At 36.8% G+C, this 27,533-nt stretch overlaps 1 protein-coding gene and 1 non-coding gene across 2 annotated transcripts; one reads left to right on the top strand and one right to left on the bottom strand.

The window, feature by feature from the left end:
• Positions 1-99: 99 nt before the first annotated feature.
• Positions 100-18,880, bottom strand: LOC135627815 (protein NO VEIN-like). The gene is made up of 13 exons (XM_065134154.1): positions 18,428-18,880; positions 17,955-18,289; positions 15,195-15,867; positions 14,805-14,909; positions 14,453-14,633; positions 11,549-13,368; positions 10,254-10,466; positions 6,290-8,551; positions 6,028-6,140; positions 3,894-4,293; positions 3,436-3,753; positions 3,086-3,343; positions 100-1,632 (listed from the first exon to the last, which is right to left on the bottom strand). The coding sequence occupies exons 1-13, from the start codon at positions 18,851-18,853 to the stop codon at positions 493-495; spliced, it is 8,244 nt and encodes a 2,747-aa protein (XP_064990226.1). The 5' UTR covers positions 18,854-18,880; the 3' UTR covers positions 100-492.
• Positions 18,881-18,991: 111 nt separating this feature from the next.
• TRNAS-GCU (transfer RNA serine (anticodon GCU)) lies at positions 18,992-19,073 on the top strand. Its single transcript has one exon. It is a non-coding gene; the product is annotated as a tRNA-Ser (tRNA).
• Positions 19,074-27,533: the final 8,460 nt, after the last annotated feature.

Below are 27,533 nucleotides of genomic sequence, written 5' to 3'. Positions count from 1 at the left end.
CAATATATATATATATATATATATATATATATATATATATGCAGTGGCAAACTGGCAATGACTTTTATGAGAATTTACCTAATATACAAATATAAAAAATAAGGGGAAAAGGATATATATTATTTACACATCAATGATCAGCATTAAAAACATATAGTTGATCAATACAAACTATCGTTCAACATTGCCACTCTTCGCCTGAATCGAATGTTCCATTATGGCTAATGTGGCAATTAAGCATCAATGTATGTGGTTTGAACTCCTCCAAACATCAATGCATGTGATTCCAGCTCTGATCACCAGATCGTAAAATAAAGACCTTACCATAACATCCGCCCTCTGTTAAATGTTATCAAGGAGATGTGAAAGGGTTTCCGGAAGAACTTCCACCCAAACCTGATCTCGATCAGATATTTGAGCCAATTAAGCCAACACATCATTCCTTACAAATGGGAGCAAGAGAATAAACCTACAAAGATAAGATTACTCATTCTAACTGCTGACCACTGAGTCCCTGATTTGAGTTGACATGAAAATTGCTAATCGCAAAGCATTCTGATGACAAAGTTTCAGAGGATTCTTCAATAGTGTGACACTGGCCTTCTTCTCGCCCGACAGAGCCACATGTGCTATGGTGAACGAATTACCCATTTCTGATGCAAATTGCCATTCCCGTACTGACACTTCGAACCAGTTTTTACTTGCGTATCTGGTGGTCTTAACTTCGACATACTCCCGGCTTTCCTGTCCAATGATCAGGTCATATGGTAAGCCACTCTCAGTTTGTTCATTCACCCATTTCACCATATTTGGACCCATTTTCCTATTTAGATAATTGTAAGCAATGATCTCCCCGAGCCTGCCAGTTCTACGTGTTTGCTGGTCATCTAGTGTTTGCAGACAAATATTAGCCCTTTCAAGTGAACTCGACAAAATTTTCAAGCTTAAATCTGGGCCAGGACGCACCGATGGATCAATTTTTTCATTTTTGGTTTCTGAAACAGAATTAACCTGGCTGTCGAGAGCATCAAAAGAATCCACCAACTGAGTTTCTTCTTTCAGTATCCCAGAATCATCTTGCAACACAGATGAGCTCTTTGAAGCCAAGCCCTTTTCTACAACCCAATCTTCATCAATCTCAATGGGATCAGGAAGAACCTCAATTTGTGTGGTAAGTCCAGGCGGGTTTCTCAGCTGTGCCTCAGAGCCACTATATGACTCCATTCCTGGTCTTGACCAGAGAGGATATCTTCTGGCATGACTAAAATCCGGGGCAGTTTTCCAATCTGTAGGTGGCCAACTTGGACAGATGCCTGGTTTCCTTTGAGGCATAGAAGCATTCTGCTCAGCATTAGAGCAGGGAGCAAGTATTGGCTGGGTGATAGAATCAAGTTCTTCAACCGCGGAAGATAGAGACCAAACAGGTTCTTCATCAGGTAGCCTTGGAACCTTTTGACTATTCACGATGAAAAATTCTGTCTGGTCAATGCTTGAGCCAGATTCTGCCATGGTTGTGACCATGTGAAGAAAATTTGCAAAGTGTAGCTCGGCAGACCCATCAAAGAAAAATCGTGAGAGCTCCAAGAATATGGAGTGTGAATCTGCAGTATGAGTAGCATATAGAACACTCCCCTGAAGAAACAAGCAAACTTTAATGTCTCAGCATGATAATAGAAAAGGTATCAAGGATACACAATAACAACTTCAAAGCATATGTCATCAGATTAAGTTAATAAAAGGTCGTAAACAAAGCTTAAAGCTATACGTTACTGACAACACTTGCAACTTGGGATCTTGGAATATATAATTACCAACATGTAGATCTTTTCATCATTAAGAGAGACAGGGAGCTACTTAACCCTGGTTAAGGCAGTTTTTGCATTAATTCATTGAATCCACAGTGCAGACCCAAAATTTCACTCACCTGAACCCTTTCACATGCTATGTGCAGTTGTACACAATCAAAGCGTTAATGGCCTGTTTGTACAGACACCCTTAAAAAATGATTTCAGATTGAGAAATTTCCACCAAATAACATAACACCAAACCATTAATTCAGTAAATTTTATCTAAATCAGCATGTAAGAGTGTAAAAGAAACAAATTAGCTATTTGATAGCTCCTATATCCTATATCATAAACATCCAGTTAAAAAAACCTTCTACATGATGTCAGCAAGGTGAACACAACTTATGTTTAACTTTTTGTTTAATTTAAATACGAAATTTCAACAAAAACACAGAACAAATAAAACAAATGTTTTTTTAATCTTTGGAGCATTCCCACATATTGCATTTAGGAGAAATTTCTATGACATTGATATCATTTCATCTGATATTTTATTATTCTGACAGTTTTGTGCAAGTGTGCTAGCTACCTGATGCAATTGTCCTGGAGGCTTGGAACTAATTTAAAGGATAACATGTAAAAAGACTTTGAGAAAGATCATAAGTGAGTTAACCATAGCAGAGATACCAACCAGCAGAGTAGAAGAAAAAGCGAAAACAAATGATTACAGACATTTTACTTGGATGTGGAATGTTCTGGGCCATAATATGGGCGCAGGCATGAGGTATGCAATGTAGCTTGGCTAATGGAACATCACTGATGAAGTTACCTAGTACAGGTGCCAGCATGGGGCATGCCAGTTACCTCAGCTCATGATGCATCACTCAGGGCATCTTCCATCAGCAATAAGAACATTTTCAAAAATAATCCATGAAATTAATTCATGATAAATAAAAACAAAAGCAAAAGCAAGTGGAAAATTCATATTACACTGAGGATAAGGTCCTAAAGAATTTTCAATCAAAATATTGTATAAACTAAGGTTTGTCAAGAACTTGGAAGGACATTTGCTCTTAAGTTCACAAGCATATCTTTCACAACTTTCATTCTTAGCACAACTAATTCAGAAGATTTCCAGATGTAGAAAATTACATACAATCATTAAAGTCAAGCAAGAAGAGGGTCTATAATAATAAGAACACCTAAGAAATGAAAACTCCAGCACACAAAAGCTTGGTCTACAAAAAATATAAACATAAGATTTAAACAAAAAAAAAGAAAAGATATAGGTGCTGGACCTGCAAAAGGCAGCAGCATTCAAAGCGCTTCTTAGAAGTATTACCACAACCTCTCAGAGAGTGCTTGTAGAACAACTTCTCAACTACAACAACTTGTAGCTGGATTAGCTTCTCAAGCCCAAACTGTTTCAAGTTCGAATATTTGTCTGGATACAGTTTATAAATGTAGCGTTGAGCATAAGGTAAGACCCAATTTATCAAAGACATCTTTTCGTTGTTGTCTCTTGTCCCATAAAATATTGCTTCACGAAACACAACCTGAAGCATGCAGCAGCACACTTTAGTTGATGAAAATGAATGAATAAATAAAATAACAACCTCCAGAATTTCCAAAAAAAATGGCTTCATACCTCTGAAAGGGCAGGAAGACCTAATTTTTTGAATAATTCAGCAATCTTTCCAGAAAGCATTTCTTTCTCTTCATTATTAAGTTCACCAAACTGCAAGAAGTCAATGCCATTAGAATGTTTAAACTGCAGCTTCAGGTCCTCATCGTCAGCCCAACATACGAGACCAAATGAAGAATGGAGAGAGACCCATTTATCCTGCATGGTTGGAAGTACTCTGCTTTCCAAATTATGAAGATCATTTCTCAAGTCAAGAATGTCCTTGGACTTTACCAATCCAGATTTAACATCATCAGACCATCTCAAGAAAACCTGAAAAACCTGAAAAAAAGATAAACTGTCACTAAACATGTTCCTGAGAACAACAGACATACAGAGAGATATATAAACGAAAAAAAATAGAGATTCAACATATATGTGCGTATATAGACAGAGACCATCAGAGACAATAGTGCACTTACTGCATGAGATGCCTGTGAGGGCAAAGTGACACTTGATAACTGGAGTAATATTTGAAGATAACTACCAAATGGAGGAACCTCATGCACATGGCACACTTGCACAAAAAATTCACGAAGGCCAGGGTAGACAGAGGACAGCATTTCACATGGAAGGAAATCTGACTTCCTCTTTTGAATGCACTGGAGCACTTCCTTAACCTTATCAACACATCCAGTTGGATCATGCCAAAACACGTCCTTTGGTGAAAGAAAAGTTCCATAAGTAGCATTCTTAGATGTAGAAGTATTGAGGAATGGAACAAATATAAAACAACTTGAAATGAATTCTTTATTTATATTCAATCTTGAAGTAGCAACCCCATCCCAGATAAACGTATAGAACTTCGACATTTGATTCACACTGAAACAATGTCAACAAGCAGCATGTTATACACTACTAAACTGAAGAATAAAAATCATGAACAAATGGAGAAAAATCAAGAAAAAATGGTGCAATAACATATTAAACAATACTTCTTTTAGGTAACTATAACTGCATTTAATAGAACATCTTTATGATTCAGCTCGCTCACTAGAATGCCCCAAGAAGGAACAATCTCCTAGGCCCTAGCCATAAAAATATAAAGATGATACATCATTAATTACCTCAGTAACAAAATTTTCTTCATGAATTTAGTTTCTCTATAAAATAGAACATGAAAAACTAAAAGATCGAGGCTTAAGCACTAATCAAATTACCAGAGAGAAAAAATATATCCTTTCCGACCTACATGTTGAACTTCCACATGATCTATCGATGATATTTCAATACCTGTGGAGCATGACACTCCATAAATGTTTGTTATATCAGCATCCATTTGTCTTTTATCAAGCATCGACACTATAGATAAATCCTAATGTGCTGGATATCATAGAAAATATAAGGACACAAGTTTTACGTGTGTTAGCTTATGACATAATCTATTATACTACAGGAAATATGTATGAATTTTGGACTTCTGACTTACCATGAAGTGCAAAATTTCCAAAAAAATTATTGCTAGGAAATATACATAAAATATATAGTTATCACCCATATGTTCCTAATTTCCAAAGATATGCTGTGTCAACGTGTCTATACCATGCTACCTCTTGTATCCACATGCATGTTACATAGGCAATTGCTGATTCAAGATTAGGAACCCTAATAACTATCCCAGCTATGTACGTAATACTCTTAGCACAAATGAGCACAAGATTCTGCTAAAGTTTTAATATATGAGCGTGGCCATGTAATACAAAATAGCAGCATTTTACAAATAAATGTTGCAACAATCAAGAGAATTACAATATATACTTACTCTTTCGTAAAGCTACAAAAGAATCAAACCACTCTTGAACTATTTGCATGTGGTACTTTACTGTCATGAAATAAACCAAGTTCAGCTTAGTTTAATAAAAATCCAAGCTTGAAAAAATCCAGATAAGCCTAATGATGCTCATGGGCATTGAAATAGATACATTGCTAAGACTCTATTAATATAATCTTTATAGGGGCATCAACTTCAACCAACACTAACCAACCAAACCCAACTGATGACCCATTAGGTTCATAGGCTGGGTCTAAATCAGCAAATCTTAATGCACAGTATGGTCTGGTGGGATTCCTGTTGAGCATATCCAATGTTGATAGTAAGCTAGTATTCAGCATAAAAGAATTAATTAAATGGTTCAGGTCTTGACCAGCTAGTATGCTAAAATCACAACCCAAAAAGAACATTTCAACGCAAACACTTACCCAATACCCATCCTACCATACTTTCTAATGCACATGCTCAATGTAATGAATATATCTGAATCAGTTAACAATTTTGACCATATTCATTTGCTCTGGCATAATCCTTCAATAATTACCAAGAGTGCAGTTCATCAAACACAAAAACTTGCTGTTAAATTACAGTAGCACTATTGTTTCTCCCAAGGTTTTTCTTCTACAAGTGTTTACAGTTATAGAAGGCACAATTGTACATCATGTTTAATTGAATAATTGGCATACCATGAGTGCTCAAGTCATGAATCCTTAATTGCAAAAAAGAATCTACAAATAAAATCACAAAACAGAAAGTTATGAGGGAGTCAAATAATAAAAGAGTACCTTGCAAGGAAAGGAGCCTTTGATGATCTCCAGTAGTTGAGCATTGTCAAGGCATCATCATGTGATAGCTGCGTCTTGAACCCAATCTCTTTCAAAAGCAATTTGCTAGTAATCTGCACAACAAAAACCAACAAAACGAATTTAACATTACTCTGAAACCAACTATTGGAGAATACAAAAGAAAATTCTATACAATTGCTATTAAATCATACTATTAAACCATGTATATACAAGATATAAACAGAAATTTAATATTCACAACCTGCGGAACAGCATAGGGCACCATGTTACCCAGAACAGATCGAATTTCCTCACAATCAAAAAATAGATCTTTTGACTGGTGAAGTTCCAAGTCCATGCTTGATGCAATCCATCCTATGTTACGTATGCTCTTCATAAAAGACGATTCAATAGGTTTCTTGTACCCAGAAGATTTGGAGATAACAAAGCTTTTCGTTTTTCCACTATAATAATTATCCCACATTTTATCAAGGACTTCCAGAAGATAAATACACTTATCTCGACACTTCTCAGCGGATAAGATAGATAACAAATAATTTAACTCGGATGATTCCCAGTCGTTGATGAATGAAGTTTCAATCATAAGATCTTTATCACAAATCGGACCCACAGAAAGTAAAACATCAGCTGCATGCTTTTTAACACAGCTAATTTGCACAAAATCAGTGACACCTAACTCTCTGAAAAAATCCCTCCAAATTGTTGGCACAGATGATAATGAACGGGTACTAGGATGCTTCAGATATGCAAGATCAACTTCAAGCCACTGAAAATCTAATGTGCTCAGTTTACTAATGTCTACAGGATTACCATACTCTTTGGAAAAGTGTATTGGTTCATTATCTGGGCATCTGTAACCAGCATTTGTCAAAACTATGGATCTTTTACGTAACTCAGCAATTATGTCTTCCTTTTCTGATTCACAACTTGCACAAGGTAACTGAAGATGACCCATAATAAAAGACAAATATTCAATCTTCCAGCTGTTATCTTCATCTTGTTTAGTTTCTTTATCTAAGGCAGACAGAATGTGACTTTTTATTACTTCATGAGAAGACAACTGTTGGACACCAATTTTGGATAGCATCTGTATCAGGTTGTCTACCTTTTTCTCTTCCATGTAATTTGTAGTAATGTCTGGGGCAGAGAAAAGCAAAGGGTTGACAATCCTAAGTTTGTCATACAATCTAGGAAAATCATTTTGATACTGTTTGCCTTCAGTCCCAGCACCACAGATATCACATGGCAACCATATTGGACCATCATTCATGGAGGCATATGAGCCATCCGAAAGTGGAATAAGTGGAATTTTTCTAAGTGTCTTGACTAGGTCAGATTCCATCCGAATATTTTCAGAAAACTGCACAGAAGACTGGGATGACAATGCAGAATAAAGAATAATAAACCAAGAAGATAACCAGTTTAGACCCAAAGAGTTGATACCATCTCTAGAACGAGATAAAGATGAGATGAGATCAATCAAAACTTTAGGTCCATAATTTTGAACACCAAGAGCCTTAGCTAGTGTATCAGACAAAATAACATCCTTATTCAAATAACCAAGACCAAGATGTTTCTGAAGCAACCTATCAGATAAAAGAAGGTGAAACTGTTCATCCCAACCTCTCAGTGTTCTGCAAGGCAATACCCAAACCAAACTAGGTCCATCCAACAATAAGCAATTTGACATGCGCAACTTGGAAATAATCATGTGTGGAAGATGAGAAAAGAACCCATGAACTTCCCCAGCAAGTGGAACAAAACTCATAAAGGCTGTTACAGCCTTTCCTGGATTCTCCCGATAGCAAGGAAGAGAGCAAAAGGATTGTTCTGCACTAACAAATAAAGCTGGGAATTCAGATAACAACCACTGGTTCCAGGCACTATCTCCATCAACTTCTTCTCTAGAAGAAGGTAAAATGAAATCCCCTTGAAGAATAAATTTGAGACCATAATTTCTGAGAGGAAGAAAAGCAAAAGCAGGTTGTTGGCTCAGAAGTGGCCTGTATTCTCCACCCTCAGACTCCTGCAGTGTGAAGGCCATGGCAATCTCTGTAGTTCGTGCACCCTGGCGAATGACACTTGCCTGCAACTTTTTACTTACTACCAACCAACTCATGCTCTCATTGCCATGAGAAACCTTAACAATGCCATCATCCATTGTTTCTCTTCTCAGAACAATAGATGTATTATTGAGCATATTCTTAAACCTGATACATCGAAGCCTATGAAGGAACAACAATAAGGATGGATGAAGATCTGAAAACATGGATATGATGGAGCTCATAGTTGTTCCTCGTACTAACTTGGACCTGAATGGAAGAATTATACAAGTACTCCAGGAAGTAAAATCAGCTTGTATATCCTCTCCAGATAACAATTGTTTTAACATGTCCATATTACAAGGAGAGATAACTGTTGGCAATACAAAACCAATCTGACCCTCAGTAATATCGAATTTACAATGAAACCCATTAGAATGGATTTCAGGAGCATCTGTTACCTGCAGATCAACGAATTTAGACAACGAAAGCTACCTTTTATTATCACTTGCATGAAATCAGTTAAAATAAGTTTATGAGGAAAAAATATACAGGCGATGTTGCAATATCAGCCAACATACTTACCATATGGTGAAAAAGAAAGATGTGACCATGCACACCGAGGAAGGATGAAGAATAACTGAAGAATGATGAATGATGACAAAAATCAAGCAGCAATTATGCAGGTTATGCATATGAGTCAAACAGTTCGCATGAATTTGGGCTGTCTAAAATGCATAATTATATAGTTCTCCATATTTCAGAGCAAGGTTTTCCATCACCAAGAAAAAACTTTCAATTAATCACCAGAAAAGAAATATGTTCTGTCACCAAAAATTTTTTTAATTTGCACATGAAATTAGGGAATCATCAGAGTAGAAACATGCCCACAAAATGGTGATTAATGACTGTTTCTTTACCCCTTCTATGATATATTCCAATCGACCTTATTAGCCATTAATTAAGGGGCTGTCTCATTCATTAGCATGGACTTGAAAAAACAATTCCTAGCAGCAATTTAATCTCCTTCATGGCACTTTAGCACATTTCTAGATACCCGTCCTAACAAAATACTCCTATAGTATTCTATAGGGCAGCAATATCGCCGAAAGTAAGTGAACAGTATATCATCCATAAGCAGCTACTTAGCTTTATCCAAGAAACCTGTTTCTAACTCACACATCATATTACCTGAAATTTAGCAGACGAATTTTATTTCTAATATTCTCACTTATTTTCCAACAGAACATAACTCTGATATCTACCTTTTCAAGATCAGAAGTGATCCCAAGAACACTAATAATGTCAGAACTAACCCCAAAACCTTTACCAGTCCATACTATTAAGTAGTGATTACCCACAGTTAACAAAATAATCAACTCTGGAGGTATATGAAAACTGGCGAATTCCTCATAATTAGAAAAAAAAAAAAAAAAAAAAAAAAAGCCAGATAACATAGTTTCATGAATTGTTTTGGTTGAGACCATAACTTCAATCGGTTCCAACCAATGCTAATAAGTCTCAGCCTGCTTAGCAGACTATAGGGGAAATAAAAATTTTCAGATTTAAGATGACTTGTTGGTTTAGATTTCAAAGATCGAATAGATGGATCATTGCCAGAGACAGCATACTTAACAAAAAGAGCAGTGCACGTGGCTCCAGCTTGGGGAGAAGCCATAGTGTACTACAAATAAAGATTTTTAACTTTTTGCAATCAACCAGACATATTATGGAATGAATTGGCAGGAGTAGTTCCTGAATTGTTTGGGACTGGTCAAAGGCCCACCGCAGAAAATGGAATCAAATGGAATATAGATCAGGCAAGCAAACAAAGGGTTGAATATTGACCAGGACAGTAGGAACAGCTAGAACATTGCTGGTCTTAGCTGTCATCAGAAATCAGCCAATTCCCCAGTAATTTGGTGGTTTGGGCATATCATTTCAAGTGGATGTTGACCGGAATCTACCAAATCAAAAATTTCAAACCACAGTTTAGAGACCAAAACAGACGCAAGTACATGTTATTTTATAACTTACCACACTTTAGCAATTTATCTCGAGGGTATTAAATGTGCAGCAAGTATATGGATCTCATACTCCACAAGAAACATATTCTAACATGAAATCAGCATAATGAACCAGCACAGTATGGATCCAACCTACCCGAAATACTGATTTGAACCCAATGCCTTTATGCCCTATATATCCTGCACTTGATCCTTTTTTGGTTGAGTTTCCAATATCACAAAGTGCTCTAATGTTGTCAGCAGAGAACCCGACCTCATTGTTTAAAACAACAATACCAGTCTCCTGAAGAATGAAGACTAGTGTTGGCTCCACACTATGTAAGTAAACATTGTCATCAGCATTTTGTACCTGATATATAATCAAACGTCAGTAAAAATGCTAACAGGTATGGTTCACTAAAATATTGGGGGAGAGGAAACAAGAGAAGCTTAAATATAAGACCTGACACAACTGTATTATCAACAGCACTACAACAGTCAAAATCAACAAGCATGGGAAGGTAACAAAAAAACTGTGTAACTAAGTGCAAATAGAAGTCACTTCAGGCATTCCAAAGATAGAATATTTAAAATTGGCCACCAAGAGGAAGAAGATTTGGATGGTACAGAAAAATATCAAATTCACAATCATTTAAAAAGAAGTTTGACAATAATGGAACTAAAAACAAATCCCAATTGTAAAAGTAAGAATTGCATGACTCAAAGAAAGACCAAGAGAAAACAACCACTTTCTCAGATGATGAATGGATGACAAAAGAAAAGTCTGAGAGGCTTTGTGTATAAAGGATTAAGAAGTCAATTATGTAAACTTTCAAGAAGGCAGTCGAAAGCATCAGTTTGAATCTCCATCCTTGAGATTCTTTTTTTCCTACCATGAAGTGCTGGTGCTTTGTTCAATCAATAAGTTAAATCATTCCTTGGCTATAAACTGATTGAACTCCAATCAGATTGGAGTAAATTCAAGAACCTTGAAAATCATATCTATTCCAATCAAGCAATCCTTCTAATTAGCTTTTTACCCTTCTACTTGTGATGTTGTATACCTACATTGTATACTTGCATCCTAGCTTGCTGCTGCATAATTATTTGTAAACCTACATACAAATCCAAATTGTTAAGCTAGGAAAATATTTAGTTTCTGAACACTAAAATCACCATAGGAAAACCAGAGTAAATTATTTTATTAGAAGAGTATTCAGTGAGGTTAACGCATGGCATTGATGAATTGCATTCCAGGTAATTGTTAATTGTTGAATTGATAAATGGATTGAACTGCTGACATATCAAAAAGTTGGAAGAATAGGACAATCTGATCTAAATCATAAATAAAAAAATAAGTACAAAATTGAATGTTCAATTTTTAAGACAAGTAGGAGAGCTACAACACAAATGTGCTTAAATGCCTTAAAGCTATGGAGTCAATGAACTTACAAGTTCCAAAAGAAGATGAGAATCCTGAGAATATAATTCTTGTGATAAACAATGAAGCGCTCTTCCAAGCCGTGCATGCTGTTTCTTTAATAAACAACTCTCTTTATCATTAAGATTTCGGTCCAAACCAAACTCTTCACGGCGAATAGCCTCAATGATAGTGGTTGCGTCTTGCATCTTTTTGTAGTCTGGCATACTTGAGTTGTCAATGGTCACACCAGTAAGAATTTTCATGTTGAAGTCATCATCACACTCTTTCTGACACCCAGGATGTAAATCAACAGATTCCTTCTGTTTACCTCCAGAAAAAGATTCATTGTTCTTACTTGGAAAAGGAACATCATTTCTAATGCTAATATGAAAATTGTCATTGCTAAAGGAAGGGTTCACAAATAACTCCGGTGTATGATCTCCATCCACACCAGATTCAGAACACAAAGAATAAGTTGGTTGTGATGTCCTTGAGTTCATCACGGTTGTGGAACTGAAGTCATGGTAGTCTTGAACCCATTCGGTTACTCCAAGTGAAAATCCAATGTCATGAAGCATGAGACGTTGATCAGGCTGATTGCATTCGTTCAAAATAACCAGAGGAGCTTGCTTAGTAAAGAATCGAAGACCAGAGACCAATATATCTGCTGCAAAGTTCCAGAATTCTGAAGGTAGAAGACCTAGACATTCAAGTATAATCCTTGCAATAACAGCAAAAGCTTTATTCATCTTAGAAATGCTTTTGCCAAGCACGCTCTCCTGTGTAAATTGGGAAATTACTTGAAAATCACCAGAACAGGGTAAAATATTAAAGTCTTCGCGAAAAGTCGGCAAATCTTGCAGATAACTTGTATCAATAGAATTCTCCCTGGCAGCCTCACTTGAATCAATGAAATTTCTTATAATAACATCCATGGCTCGTTGTGCATAGCACTTTAGAAGGGATAAAGGAGCATGACTTGTCCCTCTATACAAAGATAACAGTGATAACAATTTTAAAGCCACTTGGAATGAAGAAAGTTGAATCAAAGCTTCCAGAAACTCATCAACAGTTGCTGAAGAAGCAATCCTGATTAATTTCCCATCCCTTGTTGCTATACAAGATAGTTCTTTAGTGTGGAAGTCATTCAACAACCAGTCTATTAGTGGACCAAATGAAGGAGCATATACAAGATCCCAGTGCGACCAGGATAGTAGATCCGACAACATGGGGGCTGCAAGCAAACATTCAATGGCATTGTCAAAAGCAGAAGTTCCAGATGTGTATGCTTGTTGGTGAATCATTTTTTCATCGTGTTCTGACACTGACCACTGCTTCCCCAACAATGCTGCAGAAAATAGAACACAGCCTGGACCATGATTATCTTCCTGGCACTTGATAAGATTCAAAAAGCATTTATCAGATTTATCCCCAACAATGTGGAAGCTGGTTGTTGGAAATTGCCTTTTAAGAAGCACAAAAGCATCAACTTTGGACATAGAACAATCTTTTATCCAGTTATAGTCAGCCTGACATAGCATAGCTCTCAGTTGTTGTTCACGCATGGAAAAGTACACTGACGATGGATCAAAAGGGACCTCATTTAAAAATTGATATAGTTCACGTGGCAACAATGAAGCATATCTTTCTAAGAACTCTAAAAAATTTCCATAACCAAAAGAACTAAATTCGTCCACAGAAAAATGAGTTACCAGCCAACTCTCACAATTACAAAGCTGTTTTAATAACCATAATATCCGTCCTGAATGCAAAGCACTTTCTCTGTCAACAGAATTTTCCAACTCCAAATAATCAGAAATTTTCTTAATGATGTCATCTACAGTTACGCCTGCACATGGGCAAGAATAAAAAGTCAAGAAGCTACAATTTTTTACTTTTAGTACACATAAAAATCCAAACTTGAAAATGAAAATTCAAGATAAAGGAGAGAGCTAAAATGTGCAAGCATCAGAACCAGATAAGAATCCTGCAATATGAATCACAATGTCAAAGTAGATATTCATGGTAAAAATAACACTTCCACATCAAGAGAGAAATTGACGACGACAACAACAGTCAATAAGGTGGCCACTACATTGGAGTTTGGACCAGTAACAGCAATCTTTTTTATGCCATTGAGCTTTATTTAGAGCAATGTAACCAGTCAAACTAAACCGACAAGTCCATCTGTGGTCTTTATGATGAAGTTTTCTTGTGTCTAAGTGTCTCTCTCTTTGCACACATAGCACTAACTGACTTGCCAATTAGATTCAACTGATGAATCTACAAGCCTTCTTCAACATGTTTATACCATCTTAAACAGCTCCTCATCTTATCCTCAATCTGAGCTATTCCCAATGGGTTTACCTTAAGAGAAAAACCCACAACTTCTGTGCTGAAGATTGAAATCTCAATCTCAGTCCAGAACTGATATCAGTTGGCAGATCATTCTGGTATTGGTAAGTGCCGATGCATATTGATATTGACAGAGAAGAAAGAAAAAAAACACATCGTCCGACACATTTAATAAAACGAGTGGCGAGTGGTCCTGACGGTAAAGGGTAAACCTGTAGTCTGATGCAGTTTGGTACCAGTCAATTTACTGTCTAGTAAGCCCAATATGGTGCGCCTACTGGATCAAGTTCAAACTTCAAACTAGACTGAGAAAAATTGTACACTTAGCATAACAGTCTATCATCAAAATGGTAATTACCAGTTTGTACCAAATGTTATGTCCTAAACCTTAAACCATGGCATGCACCAAATAAAATGTGAACATGAAGAGAAAAAAAAACGTCTTCTCCTTGATGATTTCACAAGATAAAGAAAAAATCAACTGCAAAAATTGTAAGTACATCTTATTATTTTTTTGAAAGAAGAACAAGCAAGGGATATGTGGTGTTAAAGAAGGACAAAAAAGATAAAGTGCTTACTCTTGCTCAATCCATTTGTGCTCTCGTTAGCATTTATCATAGCAGTTTCTTTATTCACAGGCCCACCAATATATATCATCTCAGCAGAGAAACCAGACTTGGTGGCACTTAATTCAGCTTCACCAAAGGCTTGCAAAGAATCATAAAGACTATCAACCATTCCATGTTTAATGGATGTTATCTGCAGTTACCAAGTACAAATTCCCAAGACTTGTGAGGAAAGTGATCAACTAATGTGAATGAAGGTTACAGCAATATTCAGTAATGAGGGCAAATTCCCAAGACATTCAGTTTATGACTGTTGTTGAAACATTTCATATAAGAGAAATAACATTGCTGAGGGAAAACTTACAGCAATATTCAGTAAGACAACACCAGGGTGTGACAACAAGATTCTCTTCAACCTTCTCTTTTGCGTGACTGTTGGAGCATAGAAATCCACCATCATATCAAGAACCTGCAGCAATTAGTAAAGTTTGGTGTAAGAGTTTGTTCACTTCACAAAAAATGTTGATAATACCCTCAGATGGAAATTTAACATAGTAAACATGTAATATTTTAGTTGTTCGAATATGATATAAGTATATAACAAAGTCTAATATGTTATGAAGTATGAGACTCCTTTGCCAGCATATATGCCAAAGAAAAGCATGTAGAAACAAGCAATGACAACAATGCAAAATTAAAGTATTTAACTATCATCATATTTTGCAGCCAATAGCATTAATCTTATTGTGCATACCTCAGTAATAGAATGCTCCCGGCAAGCCTCCTTCCATGTTGTAATGAACTTCTCGATGTCAACGCTAGCAAGAGTAGATTCATGCAATCTCTCTAGGCCATTTGACTTGATGGAGTCCTTTTTAAGCAACTTGCATGAAGAATGACCCTTCTTCTCTTCAAACTTCCTTTTCTTGTCACACAACTTCTTACCTCGGCTCTTTGTTGACTTATCACTATCAGGAGTTGATTTTTTAGTTGTTTCAGGTCTGAGCCCAAGACGAACCATTTCTTCAGTTGTGGATGGATAAGGACAGCTACTCACACGCTTGCCATTGTCTCTATCATGAGAACTTTGATTTTGGCACATAAATCCTTTATCATTCTCAAAAGAATCATCATCGTTGCCATCATCATCATCATAGTTGACATCATCATCAACATCATCACTATCAGAGGACTCGAAGCGGATATGTTTACCAGAAAAATCATCCCATTGAGATGAAAAGGTCTGGATACGCTTTGATAACAAACCAAACCTCTTCTCAAGCACCTGCTTTTGCAAGCGCATATTTGGAGGCTGTGATGAGTCCCTTTTTCTATTTTGTGGAGCAGAATGTTTGTTTACATCAAAACATTTGCTGATAGTTGCCTTTTCTGTTTTTTTGGCTTCCCGAATGTAAGATATATGCAACCTATGGATGACAACCAATTAACAAAGACCTAGTAGAAAATGAGTTTTGTGGTCTAAAATAAGCATTTTAGAAAACTGATTTATCCTAGGAAAAACATGAGACAAGTGGGACATAATGTTATATTAAAAAAACAAGTTTCATCCTAGACAATGGCAAAATAGAAAATAATAGCCAAATCGTAAAAATCCAAAGAAACTATAAAGGCATAAGATTTTGACAAAGAGAAAGAAACCATATGAACATGGAGAAATTAAAAGTAAAAGGTTGGTGCTGCCTATTGCATTTTACCACATATTAATTGGGGAATAAAAGTGGCATCTTGCTCTTCAAAAGACAATCTAGGTTTCACTATATTATACATAGAAATCAAGACACCACACAACATGATAAAGCATAAGAAAATATAAATTAAATTGGAAATTTTTTCTATTCTTTCACGTTCATATTCTGTTAATGAAAATAATGATATTCTTAATGTTATTGGTATTATAATTTTTTATTTCATTTTTAATTTATTTATTTTATTTATAATAATATAATAAATATAGTCCACAAATTTAAAATACACACAGAAGAACAAAATCCAAGAGGGTTGCATGAGAGACAAAGATGCCCAAATTATCAAGTAGTTCCGCCTAACTACCGACGGTTACAAATATGTCAGAATGATAATAAGTATATACAATTGAGGTTCCCATATTCAGATTAATAATAAATCTCCAACTAGTTGGGACATTATGGCCTCCTTGTTGTTTGGTATTGTTGTGAATGGATCTCCTTGCCATCAGCAAAATTGCAGTTTAGAAGTCACACAGAAACTAGGACAGTTGAAATAACAGAAAACCATCAGTCAACAATCTAACTAAAGAAGGACAACATGACTGCATTTTTGGCCTATTCAAGAGAAGAGCAATTTTCTGGTTATGCTCATCTGTTATTCAACCAAATAAAGAAATATAAGCAAGAAAATTAAGAAAATAAGCATGATTTTAGCGATATAAAGAATATACTTTTGACTGACTTAACCATAGAAAAACTTACACAAAAATTGCAGAGAACTGTGTGTGACAGTGCTTGCACAAGTTCTGCAGAGAAATGTGTGCTAAAAAAAAAAGCCTAGATGAAGTATGATACTAACTTACTTCTAGAGCAGGCTGAGCAGCAACATTAGCAAAAAAGGATCTAATTTTATATATATATATATATATATATATATATATATATATATATATATATATATATATATATATATATATATATATATATATATATATATATATACTCCAACCAAGAAGGAAGGGCACAGATTATGCAAAATTTTATAGATGAAAAGCTCATAGTGAAAAGACTGTAGTAGAAGACAAGTTCACAGTGAGAACTCCAGAAATTGTTGATTCAGAATTCAGATTTCAGAATAACAAGTAAATATAGAGATGAAAGGATGGCACTATTGAAATAAGAAAAAAGGATAAATAACATATCCTTACAGCACCATTACCCATGAAAAATACTTGTAACGAGATACCTATGAAGCATGAGTGTTCCAAATTTATTTCTATATCCATGTTAGACGAAGACACTAGTAAAATACTTGACTTACCAATACATGATCAAAGACCTGAAGCATATTAGTAATCTAAACATGTATGCATATTAACATTAGCATATGGTACATAAGAGGGAACCTATAACCAATTTGGTCATTTAACTTGCTATGAAATATTAATGAGACAACTTCCTTAACATTTCGTGTGACATTTTTCTGTAAACACTATTACATATATGATGATCTACTGGATCAATTAAACAAAATATATCTTCAAATGTAATCTTTTGTCAACATATAATGAGGTTAACTTTTTTTTTTAGATGGGCAATATCATGTTGTATCCAAGACCATGCTTTAAAAAAACAAAACCAACAAAAACATTAATATTAAAAATCTTTCACACCATTAAGTTAATCTTTCTGTCAAAACAGAAGATGCATTAGAATTAAATGATTGGTGTACAGCAACAGAGTCATCAACTCAACACCACTCCTTTAAGAAGCTTAGAACTTTTAAAAATAAGGTAGGTTGCGCATACCCTAAGCTCTGAATGCGCACACAAAGCTTTTCCTTGGATGATACCAACTTATTCTCAGCAAGAAAATCCAAAAATTCCTCCACCATGATTGTCTTCTTGTGTTTCTCCATAAAAGTTTTTAATGAATCAATAATTTCCTCGGTCGTTATCTTGAAGATATCAGTCACATCAGAAGCAAGAGAGAAATAATGCTCGACGAGTGGGTGCCGAAGCAGCGGTCCCAGACCAAGCTCCTCAAACCGCTCAACGCCCTCGTTCTTGCATACTGCAACCTCCAAATCATACAGTGACGTGATCCTCCGTGCACCAAGGAAACAGTGTATAAATGCACTTATCTGATAAACACCTAGAGTTAAGGAAAAACAACATACAAAAGAACAAAAGAAAACAAAACAGAAGTTTCTTGATCCTGTGGTTTTCCTATCGTTCGACAAAGGAAAAGTGTATAGAGATTGAGGAAAGGAAGAACCCACCTTTCCTTCTGTGACGATTAGGCTGTGGAGGGATGGAACATCCTGAATTTGAAACTCTAAGGCGCTCCAAGAATCGATCTTTAGAGCGAGGAGAGCGGCCTGCGACACTTTCCACGACGAGACGCTCTGACCGGCGGCGACGAGGTCCCGGTGAGCCTTAGTGGCGGCGGCATTGACCCTGTCAAGAAGGGCTTGGGGGTTGGGGGAAGGATTCGGCTGAGGAAAGAATGGGTTCTGGAGGTAGGGCAAAAAGGGAGGTTGGAGGAAGCTAGGGTTCTGGAAGGGGTTTGGAGGGTTTACATGGCCTTGAAGATTGCCGGGAAAGGCGAAGTTTAGATTCTGAGGGGGTAAGGAGGGGTGGCGGAAGCCCCCAACGCCACCACCGCCCCTGCCGCCAGAGCGGTTATACGGCGGCGGCCGATACATGACGCCGACGGTAAAGAAAGCGCTCCCAAGGGGTAAAAGAGAAGCGGGAGGGAGGACCTGTAAGAAAACCTATATAGGGTAGAGAGGATCGCGGTTTTTATTAAATAATAAGTAAAAACTTACAACCTAATTAAAAACGTCGCTTTGGCCGAGTGGTTAAGGCGTGTGCCTGCTAAGTACATGGGGTTTCCCCGCGAGAGTTCGAATCTCTCAGGCGACGTTTTTTAACTCCTTTATTGTTTTCTTGTATATCAAACAAAAATGCCAAGTAATTATTTATTATTTTAGAAAAACCAAAGTATTATTTATTATTTAAATATTTTTTTTATGTGCTCTTATTGTCTAACAAAAATGCGAAAGGGAAATGTGATATCAAATGTTATAAACCCAACATAAAGGGAAGAATACATTTTTAAGAAAATAAAATAATAATTAAATTGTTTTATTAAAATTATAAATACAACAACAATAACACACCAATAAATGTTAATCCACTAGTCGGCTTTATTAGAATTAAGTACAAATTGTCAACATCATCAACAATAACAACAACCTATAGTAGCATTCAACTGCTATCTCCCATCGAATCTAAGTCATGAGAAGCAAGTAGTCTCACTTGATGTGTCAATTCTCGCAGAATATTTCTAATATGTTATCTTCATATTAATATTCTTTTTAAATCCAATAAAACTTATAATCTCCAAAACTATTTTTTCTCTTTCTCCTTGAATATAAGGTTAGAAAAAACAAGAGATCACGTAACATATAATGTTTCATAATATGATAAATAAAAAGCAAAAGGGCTCATCTTCCAAAACCTAATATAAAGTTAAAGCTTACCGGATATAATTGTTGAATCTCGTATTTTGATGATGAAACCACTTGATATGTGTTTATAATTTAAACTGCATTTTGAGTGATGCAGGTCTACTCGATTAGAATTAGACAGTTAACGCAGGAGGAATTGACGTTGCGCCGGAGGAGATCACGTCAGGATATTGGATGGCAGAAGGCTTCGGACGTTGGGTATCGGGCCAAGGAGAGCAGAATTGCGCCAATGATATCAGGGTTACGGAAGTCAACCACCGATTGGGCAACAAGCCGCAAGAGAGGACGATGCGCTGAAGAATCAGACGAAGCGCCAACCAATGACGTGTCGGGCAACGGAATGTCGATTCGCGTTGTAATAATTGTCTAGATCGGAGTAGAGATTTAGTTTGTGTGTGCAGGAATAACTATGATAATGAGAAAGACATAAAGTGAAACAAAGTGCGGAGTCAAGCGCGAAGGATTCATCGGGAGTTCGAGAGTTCGACGGAAGTCCGAAGGTTCGTCGGGAATGCTGCCGGAACTAGCCGAGAATGAGTAGGGAGCTTGCCGAAAGGTTTTTTGGAAGCTCACCGAAAGGTTCGTGGGAAGTTCGCGGAGCTCGCCAAGAGAGATCGGAGCTTGCCGAAGAAGCTCGTTAGAACTCGCCAAGATCAAATCGTGAAGTTTAAGAGCTTGCCGGGAGTCCACAGAATGGTTTCCGAGAGTTTATCGAAAGATCGCCGAAAGTTCGCCGGAAGCTCGCCGGAAGAAGTCTTGACTTATGGACTCTGTAATAGCTTATAAAATGTCTTTAAATTCGTAGTTTGCATATTAATTAGGGTTAGGATTAGGTATTAATCCTATAACCCAAGTAGGAGCCAATTGGGCCCGAGTTCGGACTAGTTTGGGCCAAGATTAAAGCCCAATTAGTAGGCTGAAAACACTATAGGCGGTGGCACCGCCTGGGCTGGGCGGTGGCACCGCGCAGCACTGTCAGAGTCAGAAACTGACAGGCGGTGGCATCGCCAGCATCGGGAACTCCAAGAGAATTCAAATTTTGGAGCCCAAATTTGAATCATCTTGAGGCCTATAAATACCCCTTAAATCTCAGCTGAGATAACAACTTTTTGAGCAGCAATTGTTTAAGAGAAAGGCCTTAGAAAAGTCTTAGCTAGTCTTGTTTTCAATTTGCTAATGTTCACCTCATTCTTTCTTGCTGAAAATCTGTAAGAGAGTGAACCGCTTGTAAAAGAGTTGTAAGAGGGGTATTCACCCTTCCTTTTCAAGAGATTTGCTAGTGGAAGGTGGGAGCCTCATCGAAGAGGGGCCTCGCAAGTGGATGTAGGTCACTTGACCGAACCACTTCAAAAACGGTGTAATCTCTTGTTTGCATTTCATTACTGCTATTTATATTACTGCAAACCTTCTTACTTGCTTTATTTCTTCATTACCTTTGCTGCACAACTTTGCGAATACGCTTTCAAGTTAAGCACTTCCGATTCCGATTTTTATCTTACGAAAGATTTGTTGAAACCAACGTTTTAATCCGCTGCACTAATTCACCCCCCCTCTTAGTGCCGCCCCGATCCTAACAATAATCTTTATACACTATATTTTAATTAATCATAATATCATTGCATTATTGTTGTTCTTGCATTATTGTTGCTTTTCTGATCCCTCCTCAAAGTTTAATAAATAAAATTATCTGGGATGTAGACAATAGTTTACTATATCCAGTCGGGTGAATTCAATAAATAACCACATGATAAATGTGATTATAATAAATTCAAAGTATCTCGATCAATAATCAATAAGTTTGAGAGGCAAGTGTTGAACTACTTCTGATCGAGTGTGCCTCGAGCCTTTAGGGTTTGATACAAAAGTACTAAAATAGAAGAGACCCAAGAAAGAGAAGGGATTTATTTCACTTCAATGGTAAATTCGATGGGGAGAACGAGGGTGATGGCAAAGAGGGGGCTTCTTAAACACGTTGTCACCGAAGATGATAGAGAGATAGAAATATAAGCGTCGATTGACTTGATATAAATCATAATCTTGCCCAAACAAATCCGACAATAAGTTGGTTAAGTCATAATCACGAGTTTGTACTCAACCAAAGCTGAGTGGGCTCAACTAGCCTTTAAGGTTATGACATATGGTTTAACCAGTCAAGCATTACTTCAGAGTTTGAAAGCATCCCTTCCTCCTATATCGGTGGCACTATTGTCCATCATTCGAGGACACACAAGGAGCACGAACATCGACACTCCTCTTAGGTACGTGGATAAACATATTAAACGAAGTCAATTTCCAAATAAACTAGGCAATTGTACAAGCAATGCATACAACTTCGTTCAAAGATAGTGTAATTGAAGGGACTTGTAGCATCGATGGTCAACTGTACAATAGCAGGGAGCCCATCATGACATATAAATCCATTACCACTCACATGTCGACATGGTTGCCTTATCGGACCACCCGCCGCCAACCATAAATCAAAGAGACTTAAGTGACCGATCAAACAAGGCTATCAACAACAAGACACTGCCATGCATGATAAAATTCAAAACAAATCATTTTTTGCCACACAAGCAAGAGACAGACAACAAGCGATAAAAGGCTGACTATTTACGTCGGTTGATGCGCTCGTCATAGCATGCAAAACCACCCAAAATCAAGCCAAAATTAATCATTTTTTGGTGTACGAGGGAGCGACGAGCAATGAATAGCAAGTGAAACGAGGGGCAACACCTTCCCTGTTATCCATAAGCCCTATCCAGCCCTATGCCACCCATTCAGTATTTTCTTCTAGAACTTCTCTTTAGAGTACTAAATCAAAACATTGAAATTAGATAGATAGAAATCAGCAATAAGTTAGTAAAAGGATCAATACATAAATTCTACTAAGAAGTAAGCCTAATGAGCAAATCTGCAGATATAGTCATTTCAACAACTATAGCACTTACCAGAATTAGGTTGATAATCAGCAATGGAATTTAAACATTAGACACAGAAAAGAAAGATTACTCCTTTAAAGAAACAGTGATGCTAGTAAACACATTAGAGCAAATTGAATCCATCTAGTCATGAAAGGCATCACTAAACAACTTTCTCAAAAATGTCACAAGAGACATCTTAGAATTTTCACTGAGGTTTCTTTGACAGTGAAACAATGAATGCCAATTTCATGAGGGAAAAATATTATAGTATGATTGCTGAATACACTTCATTAGAGGGAACTGCTTCAGAATCAGAAAACCACCATTATTGGCTGAGTGATTGTTTGGTGTCATAGAAATTTAGACACAACACTCTCTTACTTCTGAATTAGCTACTACAACTTAAAAAGAGTACAATTATTCAGGAATACCAATCACACTTGTCCACAAAGACCATCACAAGTCCACCTAGCTGCCAGATCAATAAAATTGATGATCTTCACCATAGCATATCACCATCTTTCAGAGAGAGAGAGAGAGAGAGAGATGTTTGAACCCTCCATCTGAATCACCCTTTGTCTAGGTACAATACTTGCTACCACTTGTAGCTAGTGATGTATTAAAAATTGTACAGAAACCTTTCCACAGACAGCTAGATTGCTCTGTTATTGCTTCAGAAATCCAGAATATTTCAGTCATTGTGTCTAAACAAACAGCATTTGACATATGGACAGGGTTCTCTATGGTATATACTAGATTGCTCCAAAAAAAAACAACTAAGTTACTTTTGAAAGGTTTCCATATAAAAAATCAATTGCCATAAAACAAAGTCAGTGGACTGAAAAGGAACTATAGATTAGCATGAATTTTATTTGAATGTCATACTAGTGTCGAAGAGAAAACATAGGCAAAGGCAAAAGGCATTGAGTTTTGCTTAAGTTTTGGAAGTTTGAGCATTAGCAGTGACTGGGTAACAGTCTCTTGCAAACAACTGAAATTAATTGCATGATGGATGCACCACTCACTAGAACATGTGTTTGTACCTCTTCAAGACTTCTTTTCCACTGAGCAACCTGTTTTTCCACTGCACGCTGGGTGCTCCCATCAGTAACTACTAAAGTTGAATCCTTTCCTATTACCACTTTCACAGCAGAACCCAAAACCTCCTTGCCAACCTTCTCAAGAGTCAATCCCATATCATCTCTAGAAACAGTACCTGCAAACCGATAATACATTTCAATGTCAAAAGACAGCAGAAGTCAAAGCAAAACAGAAAAAAAAAAAGAAAAAAAAGTGAGTGAGAGTTGCATAATAATCTAAATTTTAGCAAAAAGCAATTAGTTTTAGACTTTTAGTACATATTTATTACTCCTCATTTTTTCATCAACCTACTAGCTCCAGTCAAGATAGCAATGCCATTTAAGTAGTCAGTCTTTCGCTCTCCAAAGGAGGGAGCTTTGATAGCAGCTGCCTTCAGAACACCTTTGAGTTTATTTTTAATACAACAATAATATTGTTGCATTGTTGTTGTTCTTCAATCCCTCCCCCGATTAAAGTTATCTAGAATATTGGCAATAGTTTACTATATCCAGCTGGATGAACTCGACAAACATCTACACGATAAATATGATTAGAACAAATTCAAAGTATTTTGATCAATAATCAATAAGTCTTGTTAGAGAGTATAAATAATTATACTGAGTTGGTCGGGCAAACGAGCGGGCAATAAACTGATAGGACTTGTAATTGTTGACCCACGAGAGGCAATGACAGGAGGAGGCGCTAGGCGATTATTCATGTGGCTAATAGATGAGTGTTGAACTGCTTCTGATCAAGAACGGCTCATGACTTCAGTGTTTGGCGTAAAAGTACTAAAATGAAAGAGACAAGTAGGAGGAGGAGGGTTTTACTTTACTTCGATGGTAAATTCAGTAGCAAAGACGAGGGTGACAACAACGAGGGGGCTTCTTGTTTGTGCTATCACAGAAGGCGACGGAGAGGTAGAAATCTGAGTGTTGATCGACTCGATATGAAGCCTAATCCTGTCTAAACGAATCCAACGATTTGAGTTGGCTTAGTCACGATCACGATTTTAAACTCAAGAGTAGGCTCAGCCAGCCTCTCGGGCTACGACATATGGTTTAATCAATCAAGGATTATTTCAAAGTTTGAAAGAAGCCCCCACTCTTATACCGACCACACTGTCATCCATCGTTTGTCGATACACAAGGTGCACGAACATCGATACTACTCATAAGTGTCGCAAATAAGAAGTGGATAGGCATGTTAAACGAAGTCAATTTCCAAAGGAACTAAGTATATTATACAAGCAACTCACACAACTTTGTTCAAAGATGTGCAATTGAAGGGACTTGTAACATCAGTGGTTAGCACAATAGTAGGGAGCCCACCACGACATACAAATCCATCACCACTCACATATCAATATGGTCGCCCCGTCGAATTATTCGTCGCCAACCACAAATCAAAGAGACTCAATTGGCCGATCAAACAAGGCTATCAACAACAAGACACTATCATGCTTGATGAAATTTAAAACAAGCCATTTTTTGTCGCACAAGCAAGAGGCAGACAAAAAGCAACGAAAGGTTGACTTTTCATGTCGCTCGTTGCAGTACACAAGAAGGGCCCCAAAAAATAGGCCAAAATAGGTTATTTTTGGGCTCGCGAGTGAGTAACGAGCGACAGATAGCAAGCGAATCGAGGGATAGTACCTTCCTTGTTATCCGAAAGCCCCATCCAGCCCCATGTCACTCGGGCGGTTTCAAGGTGCTAATATGACTGACGTTTCATGTTGCTCGTCGAGCTCGCCGTAACATGCAAAAAGGCCTAAAAACTAGTCAAAACTGACCATTTTTTGCTGTGCGAGCACGTGGCGGACAGTGAGCGAAGCGAGGGGTAGCACCTTTTGTAATATCCCTATTTTTTTTAAATTTATGTAAGGATATATTTTGAATTATTTATAAGGATCTAATTATAAATCTGAAGACTCGTTTGTATTATCTAATGATCCAATTATAAATCCGAGGACCTATTTGTAAAATCTAGGGATCCAATTATAAATTTTAGTGATAAACAAAATAAATAGATCTGATCCCACCGAGATAGAGATGTGAGAAGATAAAATACTTCTCTATTATCAATATTGAGCATTTATTAGAGCTTGTTGTCAAAAGTGTTGTAACAAAAAATCATGAAAATTGTGTTTGAATCAATCATCTAAAATTTCTTCTCTAGAATACTTTAGTTGACTCTCATTTTATTTTATTTTTTCATCCTAATTCTTTTCTTCCACCATAAGTCTGGGTTAAGTTTAGAACTTATTGGAAAGGTGTCACATGGACCCAATCCTTTCACTCTTCTGTGTAGACTAATTTGAAAGGTGTCAAGTGGATCCATTGAGGACTCACATCATCTGTCCTTAATTGAGTTTGTATATCTCTCTCTTACTTTGATCTCAGAAAGTTGTGTTAGCCATGAGTTGAGTGAATTCAAGTGTTCATGGATGAAGCTATCTTGAGAGGCAAAGACTCTTTGCTGCTGTTATTTGGAGATGGTTTCCACAGAGACACACACACACACAGAGGTCTACAATAATGCTGTCGTTGGTCATCATATCCCTGTTAAGGAGTCCATTGCGGGGTCTGCATGCTGCACATCCTGCATCATTTCTCCTTTCCTCCCCTCTCAGATCTCCTTCTTAGACTTGAAGCTTGCATATGCCTTTTGAGCTGCAAGAGCTCACTAGTCACAACCATGTGCATGTTGCTCATTTTTATTGGGCTATTGCTTGTGAAGGAAGCGTGCAAACCCTTTATGATTCTTATCCTACACAACAGATTCCTTAAACTGTGTCATCATTGTTCATATATACACTACTGTTTTGTATCCTAGTCTTCCTTGTATGCATACATGTATATATGCACAAGCAATGCACAAAGATGTTTCATCTTCTTTGTGTTTGTACCATTAAAGGGATTCCACTTGCTTCAGTACAGCATCTTTTCTTAGATGCTTTGGACCCTCTATTGCACTTCTGATTCAATTCCAATGTAACCTTCTTTCAAGGAAAAGGATTTAATATGTGGTGGTCTTGAAGGAACATAAACCACACATACACACAAACATATAGAGAGAGAGAGAGAGAGTTGGGTGCTGAAAGCTAATTTACATCTGGGCAGCAAAAGATGAGGAAGACAAGTCAGTGACTGCAACAAAAGTTTGCAGATACACTGCAGCTTTTGTAGTGTTAGAACTATTTTCATGCACTGGTTTGGAGATCTCTAAGTTATGCCTTTGGGCAAGTTCAATTATTCTATAGAGTGCTTGAATTAATTTTATTGTGCAGACTGATCACCAAAATATTTACACAGTGCTTGAATTATTGTTATCATTTTGATACAGGAACAGTTTCAGGCTTATGGTTTGGAAAGAAAAACCATTTTCTTATGCTTAGTCTCTTCTTTTACCTTAAATTAGAAAAATGATACTTTTCGCAATGATAGTAATTTTTATATATCAGTCTCAGAAATCTTTCAAGTATTGTAGTCCCTCTAATCATTTACATCAATCCTCAGTGTTAAACTTGATACAGTATGAGTATTTAAAAGTATGTCACATACTACATCTAAGTTAATTAAAATTATTCTACATTATATTTTCATTTTTCTCATATAGCTAAGAACTCAAGGTTCTCTTCATGAATATGAATAAAGGATGCTGAATCATGTAAATTATGTATAAACTATTTTCAGTACCTTTCTTAGGACTGACAAAAATATAATTATTTCAACACCTCAATTGTTTTTATTTCCTTATAAATGGATGCCATTTCTCATCACCATAATCCACATTATTGTGTGACCTGTTTCTTTCAGAGTTACTGCATCAGAGATATATTCTAGATATTT

The sequence above is a fragment of the Musa acuminata genome, chromosome BXJ2-11, assembly GCF_036884655.1.
Source record: "Musa acuminata AAA Group cultivar baxijiao chromosome BXJ2-11, Cavendish_Baxijiao_AAA, whole genome shotgun sequence".
Lineage (NCBI taxonomy): Eukaryota > Viridiplantae > Streptophyta > Magnoliopsida > Zingiberales > Musaceae > Musa > Musa acuminata.
The sequence above is the reverse complement of the archived record's forward strand: the minus strand, read 5'-3'. Positions and strand labels throughout refer to the sequence as shown.

Excerpts from the sequence above, each read along its gene's own strand:
- LOC135627815 (XM_065134154.1), bottom strand. The coding sequence starts at position 18,853 with ATGTATCGGCCGCCGCCGTATAACCGCTCTGGCGGCAGGGGCGGTGGT. Across the intron at positions 18,290-18,427 it reads TAATCGTCACAGAAGGAAAG|ATAAGTGCATTTATACACTG; the intron begins GTGGGTTCTTCC and ends GGTGTTTATCAG. Across the intron at positions 6,141-6,289 it reads TGCCCTATGCTGTTCCGCAG|ATTACTAGCAAATTGCTTTT; the intron begins GTTGTGAATATT and ends TTTGTTGTGCAG.